This window comes from Bombyx mori, chromosome 15 (assembly GCF_030269925.1).
Source record: "Bombyx mori chromosome 15, ASM3026992v2".
Taxonomy (NCBI): Eukaryota; Metazoa; Arthropoda; class Insecta; order Lepidoptera; family Bombycidae; genus Bombyx; species Bombyx mori.
In genome coordinates, this window is record NC_085121.1 from 12,431,630 (window position 1) to 12,454,442 (window position 22,813).

Genomic DNA, 22,813 nt, shown 5'->3' on the forward strand with positions numbered 1-22,813 from the left:
CCCTGAACATAGCAGTCTGGAGAGACACGACGGACCAGGCTCAGGCCCACCCTGGGCTGTAAGGTCTAAGATGATGATGAACCAGTAATAATGCAAATTTTGTAATTTTGGCGCGGGTTTTTTTTTATTGCTTAGATTGGTGGACGAGCTCACAGCCCACCTGGTGTTAAGTGGTTACTGGAGCCCATAGACATCTACAACGTAAATGCGCCACACACCTTGTCATATAGTTCTAAGGTTCCTTTAGGTTAAGACCTTAGAACTATATCTCAAGGGCTCCAGTAACCACTTAACAACAGGTGGGCTGTGAGCTCGTCCACACATCTAAGCAATAAAAAAAAAAAAAGGTCTCAAGTATAGTTACAGCGGCTGCCCCACCCTTCAAATCGAAACGCATTACTGCTTCACGGCAGAAATAGGCAGGGTGGTGGTACCTACCCGAGCGGACTCACAAGAGGCCCTACCACCTCCTAGTAGGTAGTAAACTACACCTAGTAGTTTATTGCCCGAAGTTAACACTTCACGAAGACATGTTTGGTATTTCTTTTTTTTTTTTTTTTTATTGCCTTTGTAGGCAGACGGGCATACGGCCCACCTGATGGTGAGTGGTTACCGTCGCCCATGGACTTCAGCAATGCCAGGGGCAGAGCCAAGCCGCTGCCTACCGCTTAATACTCTCCACAAGCCTCGTTTGAAGAAGGACATGTCATAGCGCTCGGGAAACACCGAGGAGGGGAGCTCATTCCATAGCCGGATGGTACGTGGCAAAAAAGATCTCTGGAAACGCACTGTGGATGACCGCAGTGGCTCCAGGTAGTATGGATGAACTCTACTCCGGTGGCGGGCGGTGCGATGGTAAAAACGAGATGCTGGTATCATCTCGAACAATTCCTCAGAGCACTCCCCATGGAACATACGGTATAAAATACAGAGGGAACCGAAGTCCCTCCGCAGACCCAGAGGCTCCAAACGATCCGAGAGAATGGGATTATCGACAATCCGAACGGCCCTCCTCTGTATGGAGTCAAATGGAAGAAGCTGGTATTTGGGAGCCCCGGCCCAGAGATGGGAGCAGTACTCCATGCGAGGCCGGACTTGTGCTTTATAAAGCAAAAGTCCAGGCGTGAAGTACCGCTTCGCTCTGTTGAGGACTCCCAGCATTTTGGACGCCAACTTGGCTTTGCCTTCCAAATGACTCCGAAACTGGACATCGCTCGAAACGTCGACCCCAAGTATCCCGATACTCTCGGAAGGTTGCAGGGATACTCCTTGGAATTGCGGCGCCATGACAAAGGGGTCCTACTTCGCAGTGAACGCGCAAACTTGTGTCTTTATCGGGTTGAATTGAACCAAGTTCAATTCACCCCATTCGGAGACTCGCCCCAGAGAGTTCTCCACTTCAGACACAAGTTTTGATCGTCTCTCTTGCACCACGCTCCGAGAGAGACTCTGATGGCCGATATATCGCGCATCCCCCGTGCTATCATCTGCATAGCAATGCATGCCATCAATAGACAGCATGTCATTGATATACAGGATGAAAAGCGTGTTTCTTTAAAAACAATTGCCATCTGCTTGTCGGAATAGAGCCTCGGCTTAATTGTAATAGCAGTTACAACCTTTTTAACATTTAACTAGATTATTGAATTCAAAATCAGAATAAAAAATTGGTGGGAAATTTATTAAAAAAAATAGTGTCCTATAAAATTTTATGCTGACACAATTCGAAGTAGATGTTTCATCCAATCATTACTTCCATCCTGTGCTATTAAGTTACCCATTACACGGTCAATTAACGGCTGCAGTTACGACCTATTACGACGTATATGTTATTACCTCATGCCTGTAAACTTGACCATAGATTTATGTGCAATTGTGGCTGACCGCAACATCAGTAGGTGCAACCAAATGATCTTTAATTATATGTTTCTTATATCTATTGAAATTATGACTTTAGTTAAATTGCTGTAAAATCAATACTAAATATCCTTCCAAGTAGCTATTTTCAATAAAATACATAAAAACATATCTGCGCTGAAACTTAAATTAAATAATTATAGTATAAGTGTACTAAGCTCATTCTAACTTCATTAATAAGCAATAAAAATATTTATTTATAAAAGGGAATTTTCCGTGTGTCAATTTCAATTGCCCAATCCTGTCAACCGATAAAGGTATATTAAATTAAGTAAAAAAGATAATTACTACATATTATAGGCAGTAACCGGTGAACAAAATAACAAACAAAATTATCAACAAAATTAAGACTGTTTTACGACTTTATTACTTTACGAATGTCGTGATCACGAAAACTGTAACAAAGCATTCGAAACGTCATAAATAATATAATAACAACAAAAACGCGAGATTAAACCGTAAAAATAATTATGAATTATGTTCACGAATCACGAAAGCCGAAGAATATATACTACATATAATTAATCACAAAATTTATCTATGAAGAAACAAACGGATTGCTTAATTCTAACTTATTACTGCAGTCCGAATGTGCTTGGATCTTATCAGGCGATTTAATACGCAATTTAAAACCAAGGTCGAGTATATTGCAACAAGTCACCCTTTTATCTACACCTTGCGTCATACGATATTAAAAAGTGCAAGAGTTTCTTTAGCTTCAATTAGCCGCCGCCCAAGATTGTTTAGTTAACGAACAAATATCTATTTCCAGTATCACGATTACCGTTTATTTCTGTCGCCAAGCAGAAAAGCGTTCTGGCTTGAATGGTGGGAAAATTTCTTCCCCACCTATGCTGATAGGCTTGAGAGGCTATTTCAGCTTCTACTCGTCGTCGTCGTGGCCTAAAGGATAAGACGTCCGGTGCATTCGTATCTAGCGATGCACCGGTGTTCGAATCTCGCAGGCGGGTACCAATTTTTCTAATGAAATACGTACTTAACAAAATGTTCACGATTGACTTCCACGGTGAAGGAATAACATCGTGTAATAAAAATCAAAACCCGCAAAATTATAATTTGCGTAATTACTGGTGGTAGGACCTCTTGTGAGTCCGCACGGGTAGGTACCACCGCCCCGCCTATTTCTGCCGTGAAGCAATAATGCGTTTCGGTTTGAAGGGTGGGGCAGCCGTTGTAACTATACTGAGATCTTAGAACTTATATCTCAAGGTGTGTGGCGCATTTACGCTGTAGATGTCTATGGGCTCCAGTAACCGCTTAACACCAGGTGGGCTGTGAGCTCGTTCACACATCTAAGCAATAAAAAAAAAAAAAACGTGTAGGTGAGCTCACGGGACTCTAACCGGGAGTGTCGCTAACACTGGCGATGCCATCGACCGTTTCTAATTGTAAATCAAAGACACAAAAATAAAATTCTTAATAATCGATTCAGCATCTATGGGAATTTAGTGACGACCGCATATACAGAAGAACTGTTACAATTTTTTTTATCTTTTCTCCGTGCCTAGGTAAAGTAGACAATATCTTGCGTCTACGATTCGTATTAGTAGTGAATGCGGGCGAGCGAGCAGCGTTTATTTCTAGAACATTGGGTTTTAAAGATTCATTCTTAGAAATGAAATTCTCATAGTGCAATATTCGCTCACTTGGAATTTAATTTAGGATTGTTACTGCGGCAGTCTTATAGCGGCCGTATTATGAAAAAATCATTATGTTATGTTTTTTTTTTATGAAAAGCAACATATGCAACGTAATAAAAATTTATGTTAGTTTTTGTTACGTTGCATATGTTGTTTTTAAGTCTACGAAATTTGATATTGGTGATTTGATTCACAAGGATAGCATTACAGAAACACAAATAACAATAACAAAAACTAACATAAGTTTTTGTTACGTTGCTTATGTTGCTTTTAAGTCTACGAAATTTGATATTGGTGATTTGATTCTCAAGGATAGCATTACAGAAACACCTACAAATAACAATAACAAAAACTAACATAAGTTTTTGTTACGTTGCATATGTTGCTTTTAAGTCTACGAAATTTAATTTTGGTGATTTGATTCACAAGGATAGCACTACAGAAACAGTTACAAATAACCAAATGTAATAAAATAAATAAAAAACACACTTAAATAGCAAGATGATTTGAAAATTAAAATAATATGTTTTTTATATCTAGTTAAATCGATCAGACATATTTAATTTATTCAATGATTTCAGTACATTAATAGATACAGGCCGAGTTAATAAAATAAATGTGAGTTAAAAACATTAGATTACGCTGACGAACTTCAGACCAGATGGTAAGTAGTAACCGTAGCTCATGGACGTCAGCTATTCCAGGGGCACAGCCAAGCATGGGACTGCCTACTAAAATGCTGACACTTAATTCAAAATGCGTGACGTAATTGCCACGTTATAAAAAAATATTAAGCTTCATCAATCATTGCTGCGTATTATATTTAGTCATGCTCGGATACCCGAGAAATTTTCATCGATACGACAGCCTTACTTAATAAATAAAGGCATAACATCAATCACGCCGCGATCAATAATATCGTTAACCAAAACTATCTTTATGTACAGAGTTTGGGTAACTTCCTATTCGAAGACAGCAATGTAAATACGGGCATTCCTCTCGTCGCAAACGTCACAACTAGAGTTATGACGCGTATGTATCGGGAAACTCGAAACATAAAATTGATGTTACAGATTGTTATCGATTCTCACGTTCACACCGCTTCATTCGTCAAACGGTATGCGACTGGTGCGAAAAATATCTGGTGTTTAAGGTTTGGATGTTCGTGTGATTCTCTTTGCGGGTTTAACTATAGGAGAAGACCAATGTTCGGGTTTTTGAGCGTTGAACGTTCATTGATTTACTTTTCTTCGAGCGTTATGTAGAAGTATTGTCTGGCCGCTAAAAGAATATCTTCGATCGAACGATATAGTTTCAGATGGCATTGAGTTTTAAATGAAACAAATTTGTTATTAATTTGCCTCAATGATACTTTTACTTCACTTTTTATGTGTAAATATTGTAATTTTGCGTTAAATATGTTTGGGGATCGGTTGCATTCTCTCGACAGCCGGACAATAAAAGTTTGTGCGTCAAGACTAACACATATGTATATGTATATAATCATATGTACTTCCCTATACTGGAGGGGCGGTACGACCAATTCCTGTACGAATTTCCGACTGTGAAAACATCCTATTATACTGACCGAGTTGGTTTCCAGAAGTCTTATCCAAATTTTTGGTCACACGAGTGTACCGTGCGACGTGAATGAATGAATAGCCGGTACTATGTGTACACGGTTAGATAAGATAATCGTTGAAAAAAGAATCGAAGTAAACATTTCATCAGTTTAGCTTTGTTTGGGGAAAAAACTTTCGACATCTGTTGAACAATTTCTTTCATCATCATAGTTATCGTTAGCCGATAACGATCATTATTGCCATATCTCAAATACCGTTCGTTGCACGCTATGACGTAAATATAAAAATAGAAAATTATTTCCGGAATATAACAAATTGTTATATATTTTTTCCTACCTAAGCTTGAGAGGCTATTTCAGCGTAACCTTAACTAGTAGGTGAGCTAACGGGGCTCAAACCTGACGACGTTGCTAACACGAACCCTAGCAAGGGTCGTGCTTCGCAGATCTACCACCGGATCGGAAACGCGACCTACTGAGAAAATTCGGCGAGAAAGTCAGTGAGCTGACTCTGAGGGTTAATTTACTCGTCGAGCCCTTCGTCACAAGCGACAGGTTCGACGAGAACGATGACCGGTGCTTGTGGTACCTAAAAGCACCGTTAGTGGATCGGGAGGATCCGAAACGACGTGTTTTAGGCTTATATTTACAATGAGATCTTATAGGCTCCTAATAATAGATGGTCCTATAATCCTAATTTTATTAACACACCACCCATAATACTTGGATACCAAGTACCGTCACGCTCATCACAGTTTCCAGAGATCCTTTTTGTCAGATACCATCCGGCTCTGGAGGAAATTTCTCTTGTTGATACTTTCTGAATTTAACACATCCTTCGTCAAACGAGTTTTGAAAATCAGCACCTTCAAGTGAGCTGTATGGTGCTATATCAAATCTATATTTTTACCTAAAATACCACAACAATGTTTATTACACAGTATTTAATTTTGGGTAGTCCTTTTCTATCATGGCGTCGCATCGCGAGTGCATCGGTATCGCAAGATTCGACTGATGCGTGACCACGACCACTTTGTCAAGGGTGTACGACTAGGAAGAAGAAGAAGAATAAGTCGTTTTCTTCAAGAACTCACAAAAGATAATATATTTAATTTCCATTCACGTAATTTAATTTGTTGAATTTGAATGCTAACCAAATAAGTGAAAGGCGTTTTATTGTTTGAAATCAGTAGAAACACCTCTAGAAGTCGAAACAGATTTCCGCATTATCATAAAATCCATAAAAGCCCATTTACAGTTAACTGCTTCGACATTTATGGGGTCATTGAAGGCTTTGACGCCACCTACGAACCACAACGTATCGAAGGTAAAAAACATTTTTGGTAAAATCTCATTATTAACTTTGTTTATGATGTTTTAAAAATAATTCTATTTAAATATCCGGACGCCAGTGGTATTTAGCAGATTTTTTTTTATTGCACTTGTAGGCAGACGAGCATACGGCCCACCTGATGGTGAGTGGTTACCGTCGCCCATGACTTCAGCAATGCCAGGAGCAGAGCCAAGCCACTGCCTACCAATATTTATCATCATCATCTGTGATATTTATCATCTGTGATATTTTAAATTTTTTTAATGCTTAATTGTCATCTATGGAATATTTAATGCAGTGATGTTTTTTTTTATCTACAATGAGTGACTCTTGGTAGTCAAGCAGGCATGAGTTCCGATTTAAACGGTGGAAGATTTACAAAATACGATTGAAACCAAGGCAGGTTGCAGCATTCCGATTGTAATGGGCAACGATAACATAATATGTATCGATAAGGTTATTTAAAGTTATTTTACTGTTACAGCATTATTGCATGAATTCTCCTTATCTATTACTGACTCTATTTCTAATTCTATAATTTATGTACATAATTCTATAGACCAAAACCTACCGGGAGACATTTATCGATGCTGACCTGAAACAAGCAATTGATTTATTAATAAAAATTAAAGGGGTAATTTAAATATGACTACAATTTAAAATGATTTCCAGTCTGAAGTAAAGCTATATAGGGCTTCATAATATATTTGTATAGAATGTTGAATGAACTCTTGTGGTTGAAGGAGAGAGAGCCTACAGTTTTCGTTTCAATATTATTTGCTTAGATTAAAGACGGTATAGAAACAGAGTAAATTTGATATCCAACTTCATCTCAGAAATATATTGTAACTCTTTAACTAAAACACTTTATATAACCAGACAAAGTAAGTAATCAAATTTCAAAATAAACTGTGATAATAACCGAGCGTAATCAATTACACAATATGTTACTTAATTACAATATGCAACTTTTTTTAACAAAACGCAGTATATTAATTAAAACAATATCCCTTAAGTAATTGTACGTAATGGAGTTTCTATGGAGACAGACATTCTTTTGCATTTGTATTAATGTAATTATTAGTGTAAGTTCTTGATAATTATGACAAATTCTTAGGGAGAATTAATACGCGGCAAACATCGTAATTAACATCGTAAATCTATTTCTCAAATTTTCAATCTAAATTGACGGAATGTAATAAATTAACATAAATTAAATAATAACTTAAATTTCCTCTCAGATAAAAAGCGAAACTAGAGGCGGGTCTTCATCATAAGTTTATGATGGCCTTTTGGGGATTTATTGAATTTTTTTAACGTTAAGGCATTCTTCAACTTTTATTCTATTTTATTTATTTATTTTTGACTTTATTTATTCTACAGGATGTACTCGTGAATGGTCAAAGTTCTCCAGCAGGTGCCAGCTTCGCACCACCTATTTCAGTGCTCTCTGGAGCGGGGCTACCACCGAGTTTCACACCTCAACAAATTCAAAGCAAAGAATACGCTAAGCCAGTTTCGGATCTCCTCAACACAGTTTTACGTGGAACGGCTTCTAACGGAGTATGTCCCGAATACATGCCGTTCCGGTTAATACCATCGGGATTACAAAAACAAAAAGAAAGTGTTGGGCCACTACATCAACCAAATAATCCCTTCTATTTAAACGATCAATATTTTCTCCCTCAAGATGAACGTGTACAATTTAATCACGTTCCACCTTCGAATTCGATCCAACCCTATCCTATTGCATCTTCGTCCGTAGTTGTGCCTTCTCCGTCAATAGCACCATTAACTACTTATACAACTCCATTATTACCCCAGTATCCTATTGCGTCCCAACACCAAGAAACACCAACGACAATGTCATATCCTCCCGGAACTTATTTCAATCCTTCTGATAATCATTTTGTCGATTCCTATACCGGATATACAATGCCTCTTAATTTGCTAAATTTTAGCATTCCCGAAAAAAGTTCGGATCTGTTTTATTTGCCGAAACTATATTTAAAACCTTTAGAATACGTTTCACCTCCCTTATATTCTGAGCCATGTTTTCAACCTCCTAGCGGATTACAAAATGATCCAAACTATATTTATAATACGGGAAATTTTCAGTTGGATCCTCCAAAGGTTCCTGAAACAGTACCGTATGAATATTACCAGCAATCTTATCCTCTACCTATAAATAATTTTTCACCGGATCCATTCCCTGAATACTATAATTTAGCACCACAAACTTACATTCAATATGAAAAATCTTTTGAAGAACATTATCCAAATTATAAATTGACATCTCTCCCTCCAGTTATTCCTCTACAGCAATTCAATACAAAATGCTTACCGACATCTACTGTGTGTTCAAGTAACACACCTTATCTCACACCGTACGAGAATCTACCGCCGTCTCCTATACATTTGCAAATTACTTTACCTCCTTCACCAGCTCCTGTGATTGCAATATTAGGTCCTAGCCCGACATACCCAGAATCTCCACCCAAGTCTTTTCATCCTCCAAATGGTTATTTCGGGATGCCCTATCCAATTATAATAGACAGTAAGGAGCCAGGCTGGAAGGATTGGTTTCGTGCAATAATCGTGTATATTTTACTCAGTAGAAACTAGTTGTGGAGGAAACTCTTGCGGTTCTTGTTGTGGCTCTGATAATGAATATGTCCCGTTTCCAATACCTATACAAATAACCCAATTATGCTATAAATACGCGTATTTTTAAGTACAATTAACAGAGCATAAGATTTAAGAACACTGAACCAAGTTATTTTTAGGTGGTACTAAATTATATTTTAGAGTGTAAATATTTATACCTATGTATCTATTTGGTGTTAAGTTGAAATAAAAAAAAAATTCAATAGTATTTTGTTTCGTGTTTCGATTCTTTTTAGTGGCCATAATTGAAATACGATGTTTTTCATTGAGCTTCTTTACTTTCATGTTATATAAATCAATGCGATATAATAAAATCTTACCTAAGCAGTATTAAATAAATTAATCAATGCATTCTTGCTTTTTCAATTTTTCTGACGATGAATTGGCCGCAACTACACGGTCCACTCGAGTAAATTTAAAATGTATAATCTCAACACTTCCACATATTATGTTACATAATAATGCTATATAAAAGATTGCATTCAAAACACATCTCTTATTTAATGTTTTTATCACGTTCAACACGTGAGATAAGACTGTTGGTTTATCATTTTTTATTTCGATTATTTTTGATTAGAAACGTGTACGCCATGTGAGATCGATACTTAATATATAATGAAGTAAATCTCTTATTCAACAATATTTTAGTTTATAAATGTAGCGTGCAAAGAGACACCGATTTCATTAAATGCTTTCATTTATCTAGTATGAAATATTCCGTTCTTTTGATTTCAACAATTGGATTGCTGTTAACAAGTTTTCAGGTACGCAATATATATTAACATGGAAATAAATAAATAAATGTAATCTTATCTTTATTTTGTTTACAGGGGTTACGGAGTCAATCGTCATTCCCGTACTATGGAGGTCCCGTAGTTTATCCCAACGACAGTGATGATGACGATTTAGGAATACTTTTGACAATACTTCTCCTCGCTACAAGAAATCGAAACTGTGGTGGATATGGCTGCGGAGGAAATAATTGCTGCAACAGCAACAGTAGACCTCTCCTCGTACCCTGCCCGATTCCAATTCCAATGAACTACCATATAATATCTTACTTCGATAGAAGTTCCGAGGAATATGATTCTGACGAGTACGATTGGGGAGCTGGCTTTTTGAGTACTGACGTTTCGGCTGGTGGTGGTGGAGGTTGCGGCGGCGGTTCCTCCCGATCGAATAGCGATCCCAAACAAGTAGTCGTAATTGATGCTAACAATGGAGCCAGCAAAACCGATGAAGCATCTGGAATTGGGGTAAATGTTGACGTGCCCGTAGACACTGACGCCTTAAATATAGATCCGTAAAGATCCTTGAAACAGGTTTTAATATTGCAGCGATTCCTCAAAGTTGGTCATATGTCCTCTGACCTCCTTCATTGTGCTTACTATACAAATATAACAATTTCATGAATTAGCCATGTCAAATAAATGACATTTTGCTGTCTCAGCACATAAAGTTAATTTTTAAATAATTATAGTAACTTAATCCTTTGAACGGAGCTTTCACATCTGTACTATCTCATTGATAGATCAAAACTGGTGTTTTAAGTATTAAAAATTCCTAAACACCGACATTGTTCAAAGTTAGTTTATTCTTTTCATCGCCAAGATTAGAACATACGCTAATATTTACATAACGTTTGGTTTTTCTTTTCACGCCATAATCGTTTAAAGATTGTATTTAGAAATTTGTGTCACTAATAACATCATACGATACCATTATAAGCAATTACCATTCTTCATGTATTACATATCTGTTAAAGTATTTAAATATTTTATTTAAGTTTAGACTCGATTTTTTTTTTGTAAAATCGATCCTATAGAAAATTTATTATATACTAAAATGTATATCCATTGTGAAATATGAGGTATTACGCTAATGAAGTACTTCAAAAATGTCATAGCGATTCATTATTATGTAATGTTTCTTGTTATAAGATAAAAAGTTTCTTCATCGTAAAATGTTTCATTATGTTGATGAACTGAATTAACTAATGTTATAAAAACACATAACACGTTACGAACTAAAGTTGTTAATAAAGTTTTAATATAAGCCACATTTTACTTTTTACAAATTTGTTATTTGACCACAAAATGAAAAATTAATGTCTTAGTTTCAAAGAGTAGTTAGTTATGTGAGTGAAATTCAGTGAATATATCTAAGAAAATGCGGCATGAACCGGGACGTATTTTCATATACAATTGAGATTTGAGCTCGCATCTCAAAATGGGATATCATGAGGTCACATATTGGCTCTAGTAACCAGTTAACACACTCGTCTAAGCAGTAAAAAGCATGAGAAATCGTTCCTGAAATTGTCAAAGACAAATAAGTCGCTAAAATATTGCATCTACATCAATATTGTTTTTTTAGTAATCGATTTTTCTATATCATTAAAAGGCTACACATCGAATAAGGAAAAAGGTTTTTTTAACTAAAAACAATTTAGAAAGCAAAATCTATTTATTTACAAAAAAAACACAGGTTATGTTCATGTATTTGTGTGCCCTTCTTTCACTTCAAAAAGAAAACAATGGATTGACATGATTTTTAAATTCATAGTTTTAGGTCAGTAGAATGACATAGTTCATCTTTTATGAAAAAAAATATATATTGCGTTGTCAAGGAAAAATATTTTATCACCTGACACAATATCAAAATTAATTGACACTTTTCCTTGACCACGCGGGCGAAGTCGCGAGTTTCAACTACTTAAACAATACACAATTTAAAACGATTATGCTATTTAATATTCTAATTACCTAAATATAAATCTCAATTTTCTTTTTACTTATTATCTTAAAGTAATGTATTGAAATGCGACGCGTTGGTGTGTATTTAAAGCTGCCATGATACGCAATTATTTAAAATCGTTGTCATTCTAGTGCTTTGAGAAAAATACGACAGGATTTTTAATAGGTATCGCAATAGGTGGATGATGGGTGGATCTCAGGCCCCACCAAATATGTGACGTGGTTATCTAAATTACGTCATTCACATTGAATCATGACTTGTAATTATTTTTATAAGTCGTTCCTCCCTTCGGACTAGAACACCAGCAGTTCGCAGCAAAAAGAAAAAAGAAAATGCGTGAACTACTCATACATTACTACACACACGAACTACACATGCGTACGTTTCAGAAAAAAAAAACACTGGTATTTATACAGTCCCGAACTTGTGATGAATCTTTTATTTGAGACGCACTTAACAAACATGAAGGATTTGGAATAAAAATTGCTGTTTCTCTATTTATTCATACTAGAGGTCCCGCAGTAGTCGAAATCCGACTATAATTAATTGGAATTGTAAGTTTGTACACTATTATGATTGCATTTTATACTTCTATAATCATAAATTTCGCCAAGACTACACTATAAAAATATATTAACAAAGACAAACAATATTTAATTTTAATCTATTCTCAATTTGACAACAGACGTCAAGAACAACAGTTTGACAATAAATAGTATGCATGCGTGTGTGCGTCAAATACATGGTATGTAGTGTGTGTAATGTTTTCTTTATTGATTTAATGTATCTTTTATGCATTATTTAAAAAAAATATTAGCATTGTGCAATTCTTCTCTATATTCTCTATAAGTGTGGAAAATTTCATACTTCTCCGTCCGCGCAATTTTCGTAAAAAGGGACACAAAGTTTTTGCTCACGTATTATTTATTCATATTTTGCGTAGACGGGTAGACGAGTTTACAGCCCACCTGGTGTTGAGTGGTTACCGGAGCCCATAGACATTTATAACGTAAATGCCGCCCCCCACCTTGAAGTATGAGCTCTAAGGTTTCAGTATACTTACAACGGCTGCCCCACCCTTCAAACCGAAACGCATTACTGCTCCGCGACTGAAATAGGCAAGATAGTGGTACCTACCCGTGCGGACTCAGAAGAGGTCCTACCACCAGTAACATTAACCAATAACAGCATTTTAATTTTCTAATAAAAATTTCCGTGACAGTGACGTGTGCGTAAATTTCTGAACACCGGATGACTACAAGTCCGTAAAAGGCTTTGTAGCCGAGATGACCATTAATGATTTAGATCCACAGTACATAATAAAAGTTTCTTGATACACGGTCGGTACTTGCCTACCTGCTTCTAGTAACCTCGAGGGGTTATGCTAGCTTCATCGGACGTGTAGGCGAAGCTCACGGGGCTTAGCTTGCTAACATATATCTTAGCAAGAGCAGTGCTTCGCTGAATCTACGCTACTCCGTGATCAGAGTTAACTGGAAATATTCGATGTCTCAAAATCCAACTAACAGCTTCTTTTTATTTATTTTTCCCCCTACCTAAGCTGGTGGTCTAGATAGACCATATCAGCGTAACCTTAACTAGTAGGTGAGCTCATGGGGCTCAAACCTGACGATGCTGCTAACATGAACCCTAGCAAGAGCCGTGCTTCACAGAATCTACCACCGGATCGGTAACGCGATATATCTTTTCCTCAGCTTCAAAATGTTATTTTGAATTCTATATTATCGTTTTTTTTTAGATTTTTCACTTGGACTCAAAGAAATAGAGGTGTGCGAAGTTTACGAATTTAGAAACTTAGGGTATTACCCACCGACTATAAATTCAATAAAAGGGCTTTTATATCGATAAGGTCAATGCTAACATTCGGCTTCGTAACCGATACATATATATTTTCGTAAATTTTGTTTTTAAAGTTATAATTTTATACGTACGTTTAATTTTATTATACGTCATAATTTTGCGACAAGGTTTATTTTTGATTCATAAACATTAGTTACATTAAACGTCTTAAAATAAGCATTTGTCGCCACAAACATATAAAACAATAAATCACAAACAAATGCTATTTTAAAATTTTGTTTACATTCTTACCCGGTATAAAAACAGCACGCATGCATATATTTATGTACGAGTACATCTCCACAAGCCATATGTTGGATTGATATGTCACAACATTGAGATCCTTATCTTAAGACATCTGCAATAATGAAACATCCTACGTTGGGACGTGACATACCTACAAAAACGGAAGATAAGAGTTTCTTCGTACGCAGATAATTAATATTCACGATTAAATGAGATACCCCTTCAAGATAATTAAAATATAAGTGTGAGCACGCAAGGAGAACAGTTTACGTATTGAAATGGCGTCCGCCAGACTTGTCGGACTCTTCATTTTACTTTTGTATTCAAAGGTGAGAGTTAATTGTATTTAAATTTTGTTTTGTATTTGAAGTTTGGACGATATTCAATTGATTTTGTTATATCTATTGCAGGACTCATACGGGCAGCAAGGCTTGGAAATTCAGCACTTAGGCCTCCATGTCGTCGGTAGTCCAAATGTTGCGTCATGTCTATCTAAAATCCAAGGATCGAACCCTCTACAAAATGGACAAAATAACCCTCAACAACCTAAGCTTCAGCAATACAATCTTCAACAACAACAACAGGGTCCCCAACAACAACAGGGCTTCCAACAACAACAGGGCTTCCAACAGCAACAGGGCTTCCAACAACAACAGGGCTATCAGCAACAGCAAATTTTGCAACAACAACAGCAATATATCCAACAACAACAAGCCCTTCAACAACAACAAGCTCTTCAACAACAACTGTTTCAGCAACAGGTTTTGCAGCAGTCTACAAACGCGCAGCCCAATAACTTACAAACACCGGCTAAACAACAATCCAACACTGTTCAGCAGCCAGTAAATTCTCAGAATTTTAACGTCCCCATTCCAACTAATCCATCTTTCAATTTACAGTTCGTTAATCAGAAACCTCAAGTATTTGACTGTAATAGTTCATCATCAACTAAATCACAACCTCAAGGATCTCAAAAGAATAAAGCGACTTCTACTATTCCTGAAATAGAGTTGACTTCTCTAAAATTTATACCATTGGATCCGAACTTCTCACTACAAGGAAATCCCGATGCATCCCTTACGTTCCAGATCGGATCACAAGTACATCAAATTCCTCTGACCACGCTAACCCAGCCGACAACTTCAACAAATCAGAATTTTCAAAATCAGCCTGTGCATACTCTGCAAAACCAAGTCTCACCTCAAATTCAGTCTGTGGTACAACAACAAGTAGACAACAAATATACTACTCTTCAAAATATGCCCTTCACCTATGCACAAAGTGTGCCTCCTGGTCAATTACAAAACCCGTCTGCGGTCGTCCTAGGATCTAGCTCACCAATTTTATCATCACATAAAAATCAACCGACAATTGCATTACAAAATATGCTGCCTCCTTCGTATCAAGATATAATGGAATCGTTATCTTTGAAATATCCGCCATTTGTAAATTTCTTACAGAATCCGCAGATTCAAACTTCCATTCCGAACCAGTCATCATTGAATCCTGTTCCAAATCAATCTTCGACAATTCCCGTGTCAAATAAGCCTATTGCAATATTCCCTGTAACGCAGATTCCTACAATTCAACCACCTCAGCACAATCAACTGCTTATTTTGCCAATTAATACACAGGCAACTTCTATCCACAGTCAGCCACTTATGACCTTTTCTCAAATGGTACCGCAGCCAATGTTGCAGGGACCACAAAATCAAGCAATGATCGCATCGCTACAACCACAGCTGCAAAATCAACCAGTCATATCCTCAAATTCGATCCAGACGATTTATCAGAGTCAATCCATCCCACCAGTTTCTTCATTTAATAATCAGCCAATATTGGCTCCAACTCAAAACCCATATTTGTCGGTGCAGGTGCAAGTCCCACCAGCGCAGAATGTTCCAACAATAATGTCCATGCCATCTCCATCTTTTCTACCAGCCCTAGAGAATCAACAGCCCTGGTTAGGTTCTCAGGAATCCGGGTACTCCTCAATCCAAAATTTACCCATCGTAAACCCACAAAGTCAACCAATATTTCCATTCATTTTGCCTGAATACCAAACAGCTTTTGTAGCAAATAGTGGATTTGGTGGAAAACCAAAGTCATCAAGCCTCAGATCCCTTTTGCCAATACTGATTAATATACTGAAGGAAAACACCAACTGTAGATGTCCACATTGCAATGGTTTATATGATGATCACGAACCAAATTTATTTGGAGAGTGTTCAAATCAGAGAAAGACGCTTCCCAATGAAGCATCCATATTTTCAACATTTACAGCAGACCATGAAGAGCTATTGAGGTCAAGTCGATCAGAGCAAAATGAAACGAAGCCAAATGATTCGGTAACGAATGATGAAAGCGCTGAAGAAAACGAAGACAGTTCAGAGTACGTAGATGATAATGATGAAGAGTAGTTGCTGTACATATAAGAAAACTTTATTTAATAAATTATTGTTTATCATCTTAGTTTTATTCAGAATATAAGTAAAATAGTAAACTTCACCAAGTTAAAGTTATTTTTAATATTACTTTATTAATAATGAAGACTGAATATTAAAAGCAAATACTAACTTTATTTAAATTTCACTCAATCATATCTAGATGGTTACAATATAAATTTAGTGGTGTACGTAAGTAAAACTATTTTAAGGTTTCATTTCACAACAACATTCGTGCGGACAACAAACACTATAAAATATTTAAAAAAGTTGGATTTTAACACACAATTAAAGCTGTAAAAGTAATACGTACACGACTTGCGGAAAACGAAGAAATAATTATGTTTTAAGGTTGGTTTAATTTTCTTGTTAATTTTCAACTTGTTTCGAGTCCACACGAATATTTCTACTCTCACTAAATAGCGACTTTGTTAAAATTTTAATGAGCATATGAAATCACGATCCGCCTGATGTTAGGCAGTTACGGAAGTCCATTTATACCCTATGAATTCTGTCACGCACTTTGATCCTGATTGACCTGGTTCGCCACAGATACGGCCGGGGTTGTGATACATACTGGAGCGCGCACAACTGACGTCATATTAAAAAATATATAATATCTATTTTATTTATTATATTAATAGATAATTTATAAATTAATACAAATTTACAACAACGAAGAAAACTGACTCCAATGTTGTAGGAGTCAATTAAATATGCATTTTTAATGGTAACTCAAAAACTACGGGTCAGATCTTGATAAGATTTAAATGAGGCCACATGAGAAGCACCAGCCTTTAAATAAAAGAATCATCAGTATTGGTATATATAGAAAAGGTCACACAAACACATAATTGAATAGTCGAATTAAGAACCTCCTCTTTTCTGAGATCGATTAAAAAAGGATTTAAATTTTTCGAAAACGTATCACAAGATTGTCAATATTATTTTTAACTATACCATTTACTAACTACTATTAGAAAACTTCAAATTCACATTCTTCTTCTTCCAGTGCTTCTTCAATCCTGAAGGTTGGCCGTTAGCTTTCTATATTCGTTTTTATCTGCAGCCAGCCGGAACAGCTGTTCGACGGAGGCAATACCGGTCCACTCCCGGATATTCCGGAGCCATGATTTCTTTCTTCGCCCAGCACGTCTCTTCCGAAATTCACAATAGCTTTATTTATATATCAAAGAACGGTATGTGTCAACAAGCAATGAATTGCAGGTGACACGTAGGTTTGACAAAGTAAAATAAAAATGTGTGGAATCGTAGAATGGTATTATGAACAAAGATGACAAAAATAGTATAATCTTTTTTTAAAAGAGATTATTCTTGGCGTGAAACACGTTTAAGACACTTATTATAACAATAAGTATAACTTAATTTATTGTTTATAGAAGAACAAAGTAAACAAAATAGGCAAATAAATCTTAAATTATCGTCAATTAACACGTACAATTTACTGAATAAATCAGCCCTTAGTCACCGTGATACGTCTAATCTTTAATAATTTAAACATGAGTTGGTTCAAACACAATGGAAAATTGATAAAGCGTCAGTATAAAATCACTAATCGGACCCGTTCTATCCAAAGAACAAGATGGCTTCCGCAACGTGGATCGCCTGTTTCACACTTCTCGCTTTTATTGGAGTAAGAATAACAAATGCATTTTTTATCGCTCTGTTGAAACGCTGAAAAAATTCGAAGAATTTATTTTCGTAATTATTAAAATACATTTTAATAAAAACACGTGCAATTTATCAATCCATCCGGAAAGGAATTTGAGATTCACACGTATTAGAAAATGGTATATTTATATGAAGTAGTGGTTGCCCGGTAGTCGAAATTCGACTATAATAATTATTAATTTAAAATATAAGTTTGAACATTATTATAGTTCTATTGTCAAAGACACTTTACTTCTATAATCACAGATTTCGCTAAGGCTACACTATAGACAAATAATATTAAAGAAATCAATATTAATCTATTCTCAACTTGACCACAGACTTTATCAATAAAAAAATAGTATATATGCGTGTATGTGTCAAATACATATTAGTGTGTGTTATGTAATGTTTTCTTTAATGCTTAATGCATTTTTTATGTATTATTTAAAAAAATATTAGCATTGTGCACTCCTTCTTTATATTCTCTATAAATGTGGGAAATTTCATACTCTTCCGTCTGCACAATTTTCGTAAAAGGGTACAAAGTTTTTGCTTCACGTATTATTATATAGATAATGAGATCACAGATGGGTTGTTTGTTATTAATGAACTGTTTGGTCCAATATTCTGTCCACGAGTAATTGGAATAACCCCTTAGGCTACCAATGGTTACGTAGGAAAAAAGTTCCAATAATTGTCCGATAGACTATACTGGCAGTAGAAGATACTGGAAGGATATTTTCGAATACTCCCTAATACGAAACATTGAATTATTCATTTTCGGTTTTGTGCGACACTTTATTTGTTTACTTTTTTTGTTACAGGTCATAAACGCTGCGTGCTACTCTGGTGCCAACGGAAACAATGGCGCGTATGCTGTCCCAGGGCCATACAACTACGGGGCATATCCTCCATCGCCACCTATTATTATAAAAAAAGACAATTCTAACGATATTCTACCATTTCTCTTCCTGCTACTAGCTGCTCGTTGAAATGTTGTATTGAATTACAAATATATTGAAATTAAATGAATATTAAAATTAATGAAATTGTACTATTCATCGATTTATATTAGCGTAAATCGAGATGAACCTAAAGCCAGCCTGATGTTAAGCGCGCACCGAAGGTCTTTGACGTTCAATACGCGAATTCGGTCTTTATTACATCAGGGTCAGTTTTGATGGAATTAAAATACTTCGCCTTTCACACCAGACTGCTTTGTAGCAGAAATAAATATGATGGTGGTATTGAGTTGTGCCAAAACTCGCCCCACGAGTACGGTACAGCGGATGATGTTGGGCCACGAGGTTCTTAAGCGGTTACACCCTCGCTTCACAGTCCAACACGTGGCGACCGATCAGTCAAGCCCCAACTAAAAAAAATGTGTGCGTGTACTAGTGTACACACGTAAGAAGTGAAACTTGTTTATGGCCTTATTTTTCGAAAAATGATCTACATGCAACTTTCTAGAAATTGGTTAAATAAAGTTAAATTAGATAAAGTTTAAACAAAAGGATTTTATTATCATAGACATGAATACAAAAAAGTTAAATTAGATAAAGTTTAAACAAAAGGATTTTATTATCATAGACATGAATACAAAACAGATGGCGCGTAACGGAAAAATGTGACGCGTAACCGAAAAATGTGACGGTAAATTTTGACATGAATACAAAACAGATGGCGCGTAACGGAAAAATGTGACGCGTAACCGAAAAATGTGACGGTACATTTTTTTCCAACGCCGATAAGGAAGTTTCACTTCAATTAAGGGACTGTTTATGTAATGACAGTTTATGTTATTAGTAATCGATCTCGTGGCCCTAGTCTAGTGCTGCCATCCCAAAATTAATATCACAGCTTTTAATAAAAAAAAGTTACGATCAAGTTTTTAGATATTCTAGTACTTTTCAATTCAATTTTCAATATCGAATTCTATGGGCGTCATTTTTGTGTTTTTATTTAGTATATTAATATTTTTTGACATCCCTGACAACAAACCGTTCCGACCAAAATTTAGGGCAACAGCGTTACCTATAGAATTAATCATCATTTTGCATTCTAGATCTTTATATAATCTGAATTTTTCATAAGCCATAATTATAAGACAAATACCGCGTCATCATGAAAATTAAAAACATTAATAATAAAATAAAAAAATACACTCACAATTATCATAATAGGCCATAATCGCAATTTTTATGGAATTAATTTCAAAAGATTCCGTTACAAAAGATTACGTTACGATTTATCACATACTTTTTAAAAAGCAATCTGATAAAATGTTCTAAATTTTACGAAATATCCGAATTTATTGCAAGAACACATGACACGTATAAAAGAAACCGCGTCCAAACACTGTTCGATATTAAAATGGGCGCGGTGCTCTGGATATGTTTGGTTTTTGCTGTGAATGTAAATATTAAAAAGAATATATACGTCATTTCTTTAATTTTTTCTTAATAAACATACTAATTATAAGTTTTTTTAGCAGATGCTGCTAGCGCGAGCCCAGTATATATGTAACTGCGGCCCGGAGTCAGTAGGCTGCCAACCGTACCCGATCGTAGTGAGGTCCAATAAAAACAATAATGGTTTGAAGCAGCTTTTGCCAATTCTCCTGCTTCTTCTCTTTGATGGTGGCTTCGGCGGGTTAGGCGGATATGGATGTAGCGGAGGTTGCGGAAATAGAGATTGTGGAGGCTGCTGTGGAAATACCATACCCATAGCCTACCCTATTCCAGTTAATAATCAAATGTTCTGGTACTAATGTCATTATGTATCCGCTCTTTTACACGGAATTAATTGGTTTGCTATCAATTTTAAAAACCATTTTCATTTTATACCGTCACTTTCCAAATAATTAATAAATCGAAACGAATTATCTGTGAAGAAAATTTATTTCGTTATTCCTAATAAGCCTCTACTTATCTGAACGAAGAGCACTTAAAAGTATACTAATAATAAGTGTACAAATACTATGAATAAAATACATGATACACCCGAAGTTGTTTAAATTTGATAGCGCGTTGCAAAAAGGAACGTGTTTACTACAGAAATTCTTATAAATTGCCTCATTAACGATTACCCCGTAACCGAATTTGATTTGTACAGCCAGTATATATATATTTAAATAAACAAGTAATTTTTTATTCTTTAATAGAGACTCAAACCAAAATGTACGCGCAGTTAACGTTTTTAACGTCTGTACTGCTCCTTAAGGTTGGTGAATATTTGACTTTCAAGATTTTATCTCTCGGATTAGTTTATATGTGTTATTTACAGTGTTTTGAATACGTTTTAGGTAACGGCGACTAAATATCAGTGCGGTGGATATGTCACACAACCAGTCCAAACATTATTGACATCTCCAATACAGTGTCAGCCTACAGGGGTGGGTTCTTTCACACCGGTCGCTCAATTCGTTATACCGGCCATTATAAAGCCATTACTGCAACCTGAACCGACTGTCCAAAGTTTGGCACCAGCAGTACCTAATAACTCTGGATTTCCGGGATTTGTACCTAACAATTTCCCGTACGGATTCGCGGGTCCCTTTGGTGGGATGCCTCCTATTGTAATAGAGAGCGACGATGACGATGATGATTTCACAAATCTGCTCTTTTTCCTCGTACTTGCTTTAGGAAACCGAAGATGCGGTTTTGGGGGTTACGGAAATTGCTGCGGATGTTGCGGCGGAGCATACGGAGGAGGATTAGGAGGGGGCCGTTGTGGTGGAAGTTGCGGCTGTGACGGGTATCAAAATTGTTTTCCTTTCCTTGTTCCATTCCCGTATATTAATCCTAACGGTTCTACTGGTGGCGCGTCCATAGGTGATATTGCAGGATTGTTAGGCTTTGGAGCCGGCGGAAAAGCATTAGGTGCAGGACCCGGAATTGGAGTTGTTGGCGGTGCTTTGGGGGGATATGGCGTAAAAGTACCTGGAAATCGTGGAAGCCACTCAAATGATGACGATTGTTCCGATGAAATAAATCTTATCATAAGATAGGAACATTTTTTGAAATTTTATCGCGTAATAGAATTAAGCCGAGAAAGTTTTCATTTATCATGTAATATAAATAATAAGTTTTTAATCGTATTTATTAGATACGTTTTAAGAGAATCTGAGATTGTGTCCAGAGAATAAATAGTTCGTTTTTGTTAAGAACTTGTTGAATAAAACTTCATTTGTTTGGATCACTTTTGTTTTACGTTTGCGTAATATTAGAAAAATATACAAAAAAAAAATAGAACACGAGAAATATAAAAGAAAAGGTCGACTTAAAGTCACCTCATACCAAAATAAGTTTTACAAGATGCTCGGTGGACCAACGCTAGCAGTTCCCTTTGTATTGCTTTTGATACAGGTTAGCTATATCTTATTTGGATTTAAAACATACAGGCGAACAAATAATTCAATTCAATTACCGTTTCCAGTGCAATCAAATTAAGAGTCAGTACAGCGAATGCAGTTGTTTGGGATGTTATCCTAGTTATGCACCGAGCATTTACCACGTTTCTTCTTTAAGCCAAGATTGCTGTCAGCAAAGCACGCCGATTGTGGTCTACTACTATCCTTATTGCTCTCTATACGGACAACCGAGCGTCTACGATCAGCCTCAGCAGTATTTCTACGGAGCTTACAACCCTTACTGCCAATCCACGTGTGAGA

The 22,813-nt window shown here is 36.2% G+C and overlaps 5 protein-coding genes and 3 long non-coding RNA genes across 11 annotated transcripts in view; 6 read left to right on the forward strand and 2 right to left on the reverse strand.

The window, feature by feature from the left end:
* The window catches only part of LOC101739716 (serine/threonine-protein phosphatase 2A regulatory subunit B'' subunit delta), a 164,162-nt gene that overhangs the window by 81,645 nt on the left and 59,704 nt on the right, over positions 1–22,813 (reverse strand). For 2 of the 4 annotated variants that reach the window (XM_038015953.2, XM_012697398.4), the window contains exon 2: positions 7,065–7,088. The exons of the other annotated variants lie outside the window; for them this stretch is intronic. In XM_038015953.2, the coding sequence (XP_037871881.1) occupies positions 7,065–7,088 (24 nt within the window). The remainder of the gene's footprint in view (positions 1–7,064; positions 7,089–22,813) is intronic. 4 annotated transcript variants of the gene reach the window in all.
* On the forward strand, positions 7,518–9,648 carry LOC105842955 (uncharacterized). The gene is made up of 2 exons (XM_038015954.2): positions 7,518–7,578; positions 7,877–9,648. The coding sequence occupies exons 1-2, from the start codon at positions 7,522–7,524 to the stop codon at positions 9,116–9,118; spliced, it is 1,299 nt and encodes a 432-aa protein (XP_037871882.1). The 5' UTR covers positions 7,518–7,521; the 3' UTR covers positions 9,119–9,648.
* On the forward strand, positions 9,805–11,231 carry LOC134198669 (uncharacterized). The gene is made up of 2 exons (XM_012697402.4): positions 9,805–9,924; positions 9,991–11,231. Exons 1-2 carry the CDS (start codon positions 9,868–9,870, stop codon positions 10,465–10,467), a joined length of 534 nt encoding a protein of 177 aa, XP_012552856.1. The 5' UTR covers positions 9,805–9,867; the 3' UTR covers positions 10,468–11,231.
* On the forward strand, positions 13,642–16,490 carry LOC101738920 (probable basic-leucine zipper transcription factor N). Its single transcript, XM_004922913.4, has 2 exons — positions 13,642–14,352; positions 14,434–16,490. Exons 1-2 carry the CDS (start codon positions 14,302–14,304, stop codon positions 16,441–16,443), a joined length of 2,061 nt encoding a protein of 686 aa, XP_004922970.2. The 5' UTR covers positions 13,642–14,301; the 3' UTR covers positions 16,444–16,490.
* Positions 16,583–18,971, reverse strand: LOC101739063 (uncharacterized). The gene is made up of 2 exons (XR_209607.3): positions 17,927–18,971; positions 16,583–17,624 (listed from the first exon to the last, which is right to left on the reverse strand). It is a non-coding gene; the product is annotated as an uncharacterized LOC101739063 (long non-coding RNA).
* LOC110386875 (uncharacterized) lies at positions 18,014–19,190 on the forward strand. The gene is made up of 2 exons (XR_002431876.3): positions 18,014–18,121; positions 18,966–19,190. It is a non-coding gene; the product is annotated as an uncharacterized LOC110386875 (long non-coding RNA).
* On the forward strand, positions 20,506–21,144 carry LOC119629598 (uncharacterized). Its single transcript, XR_009975095.1, has 2 exons — positions 20,506–20,556; positions 20,636–21,144. It is a non-coding gene; the product is annotated as an uncharacterized LOC119629598 (long non-coding RNA).
* On the forward strand, positions 21,319–22,330 carry LOC101739154 (uncharacterized). Its single transcript, XM_038015957.2, has 2 exons — positions 21,319–21,363; positions 21,446–22,330. The coding sequence occupies exons 1-2, from the start codon at positions 21,319–21,321 to the stop codon at positions 22,148–22,150; spliced, it is 750 nt and encodes a 249-aa protein (XP_037871885.1). The 3' UTR covers positions 22,151–22,330.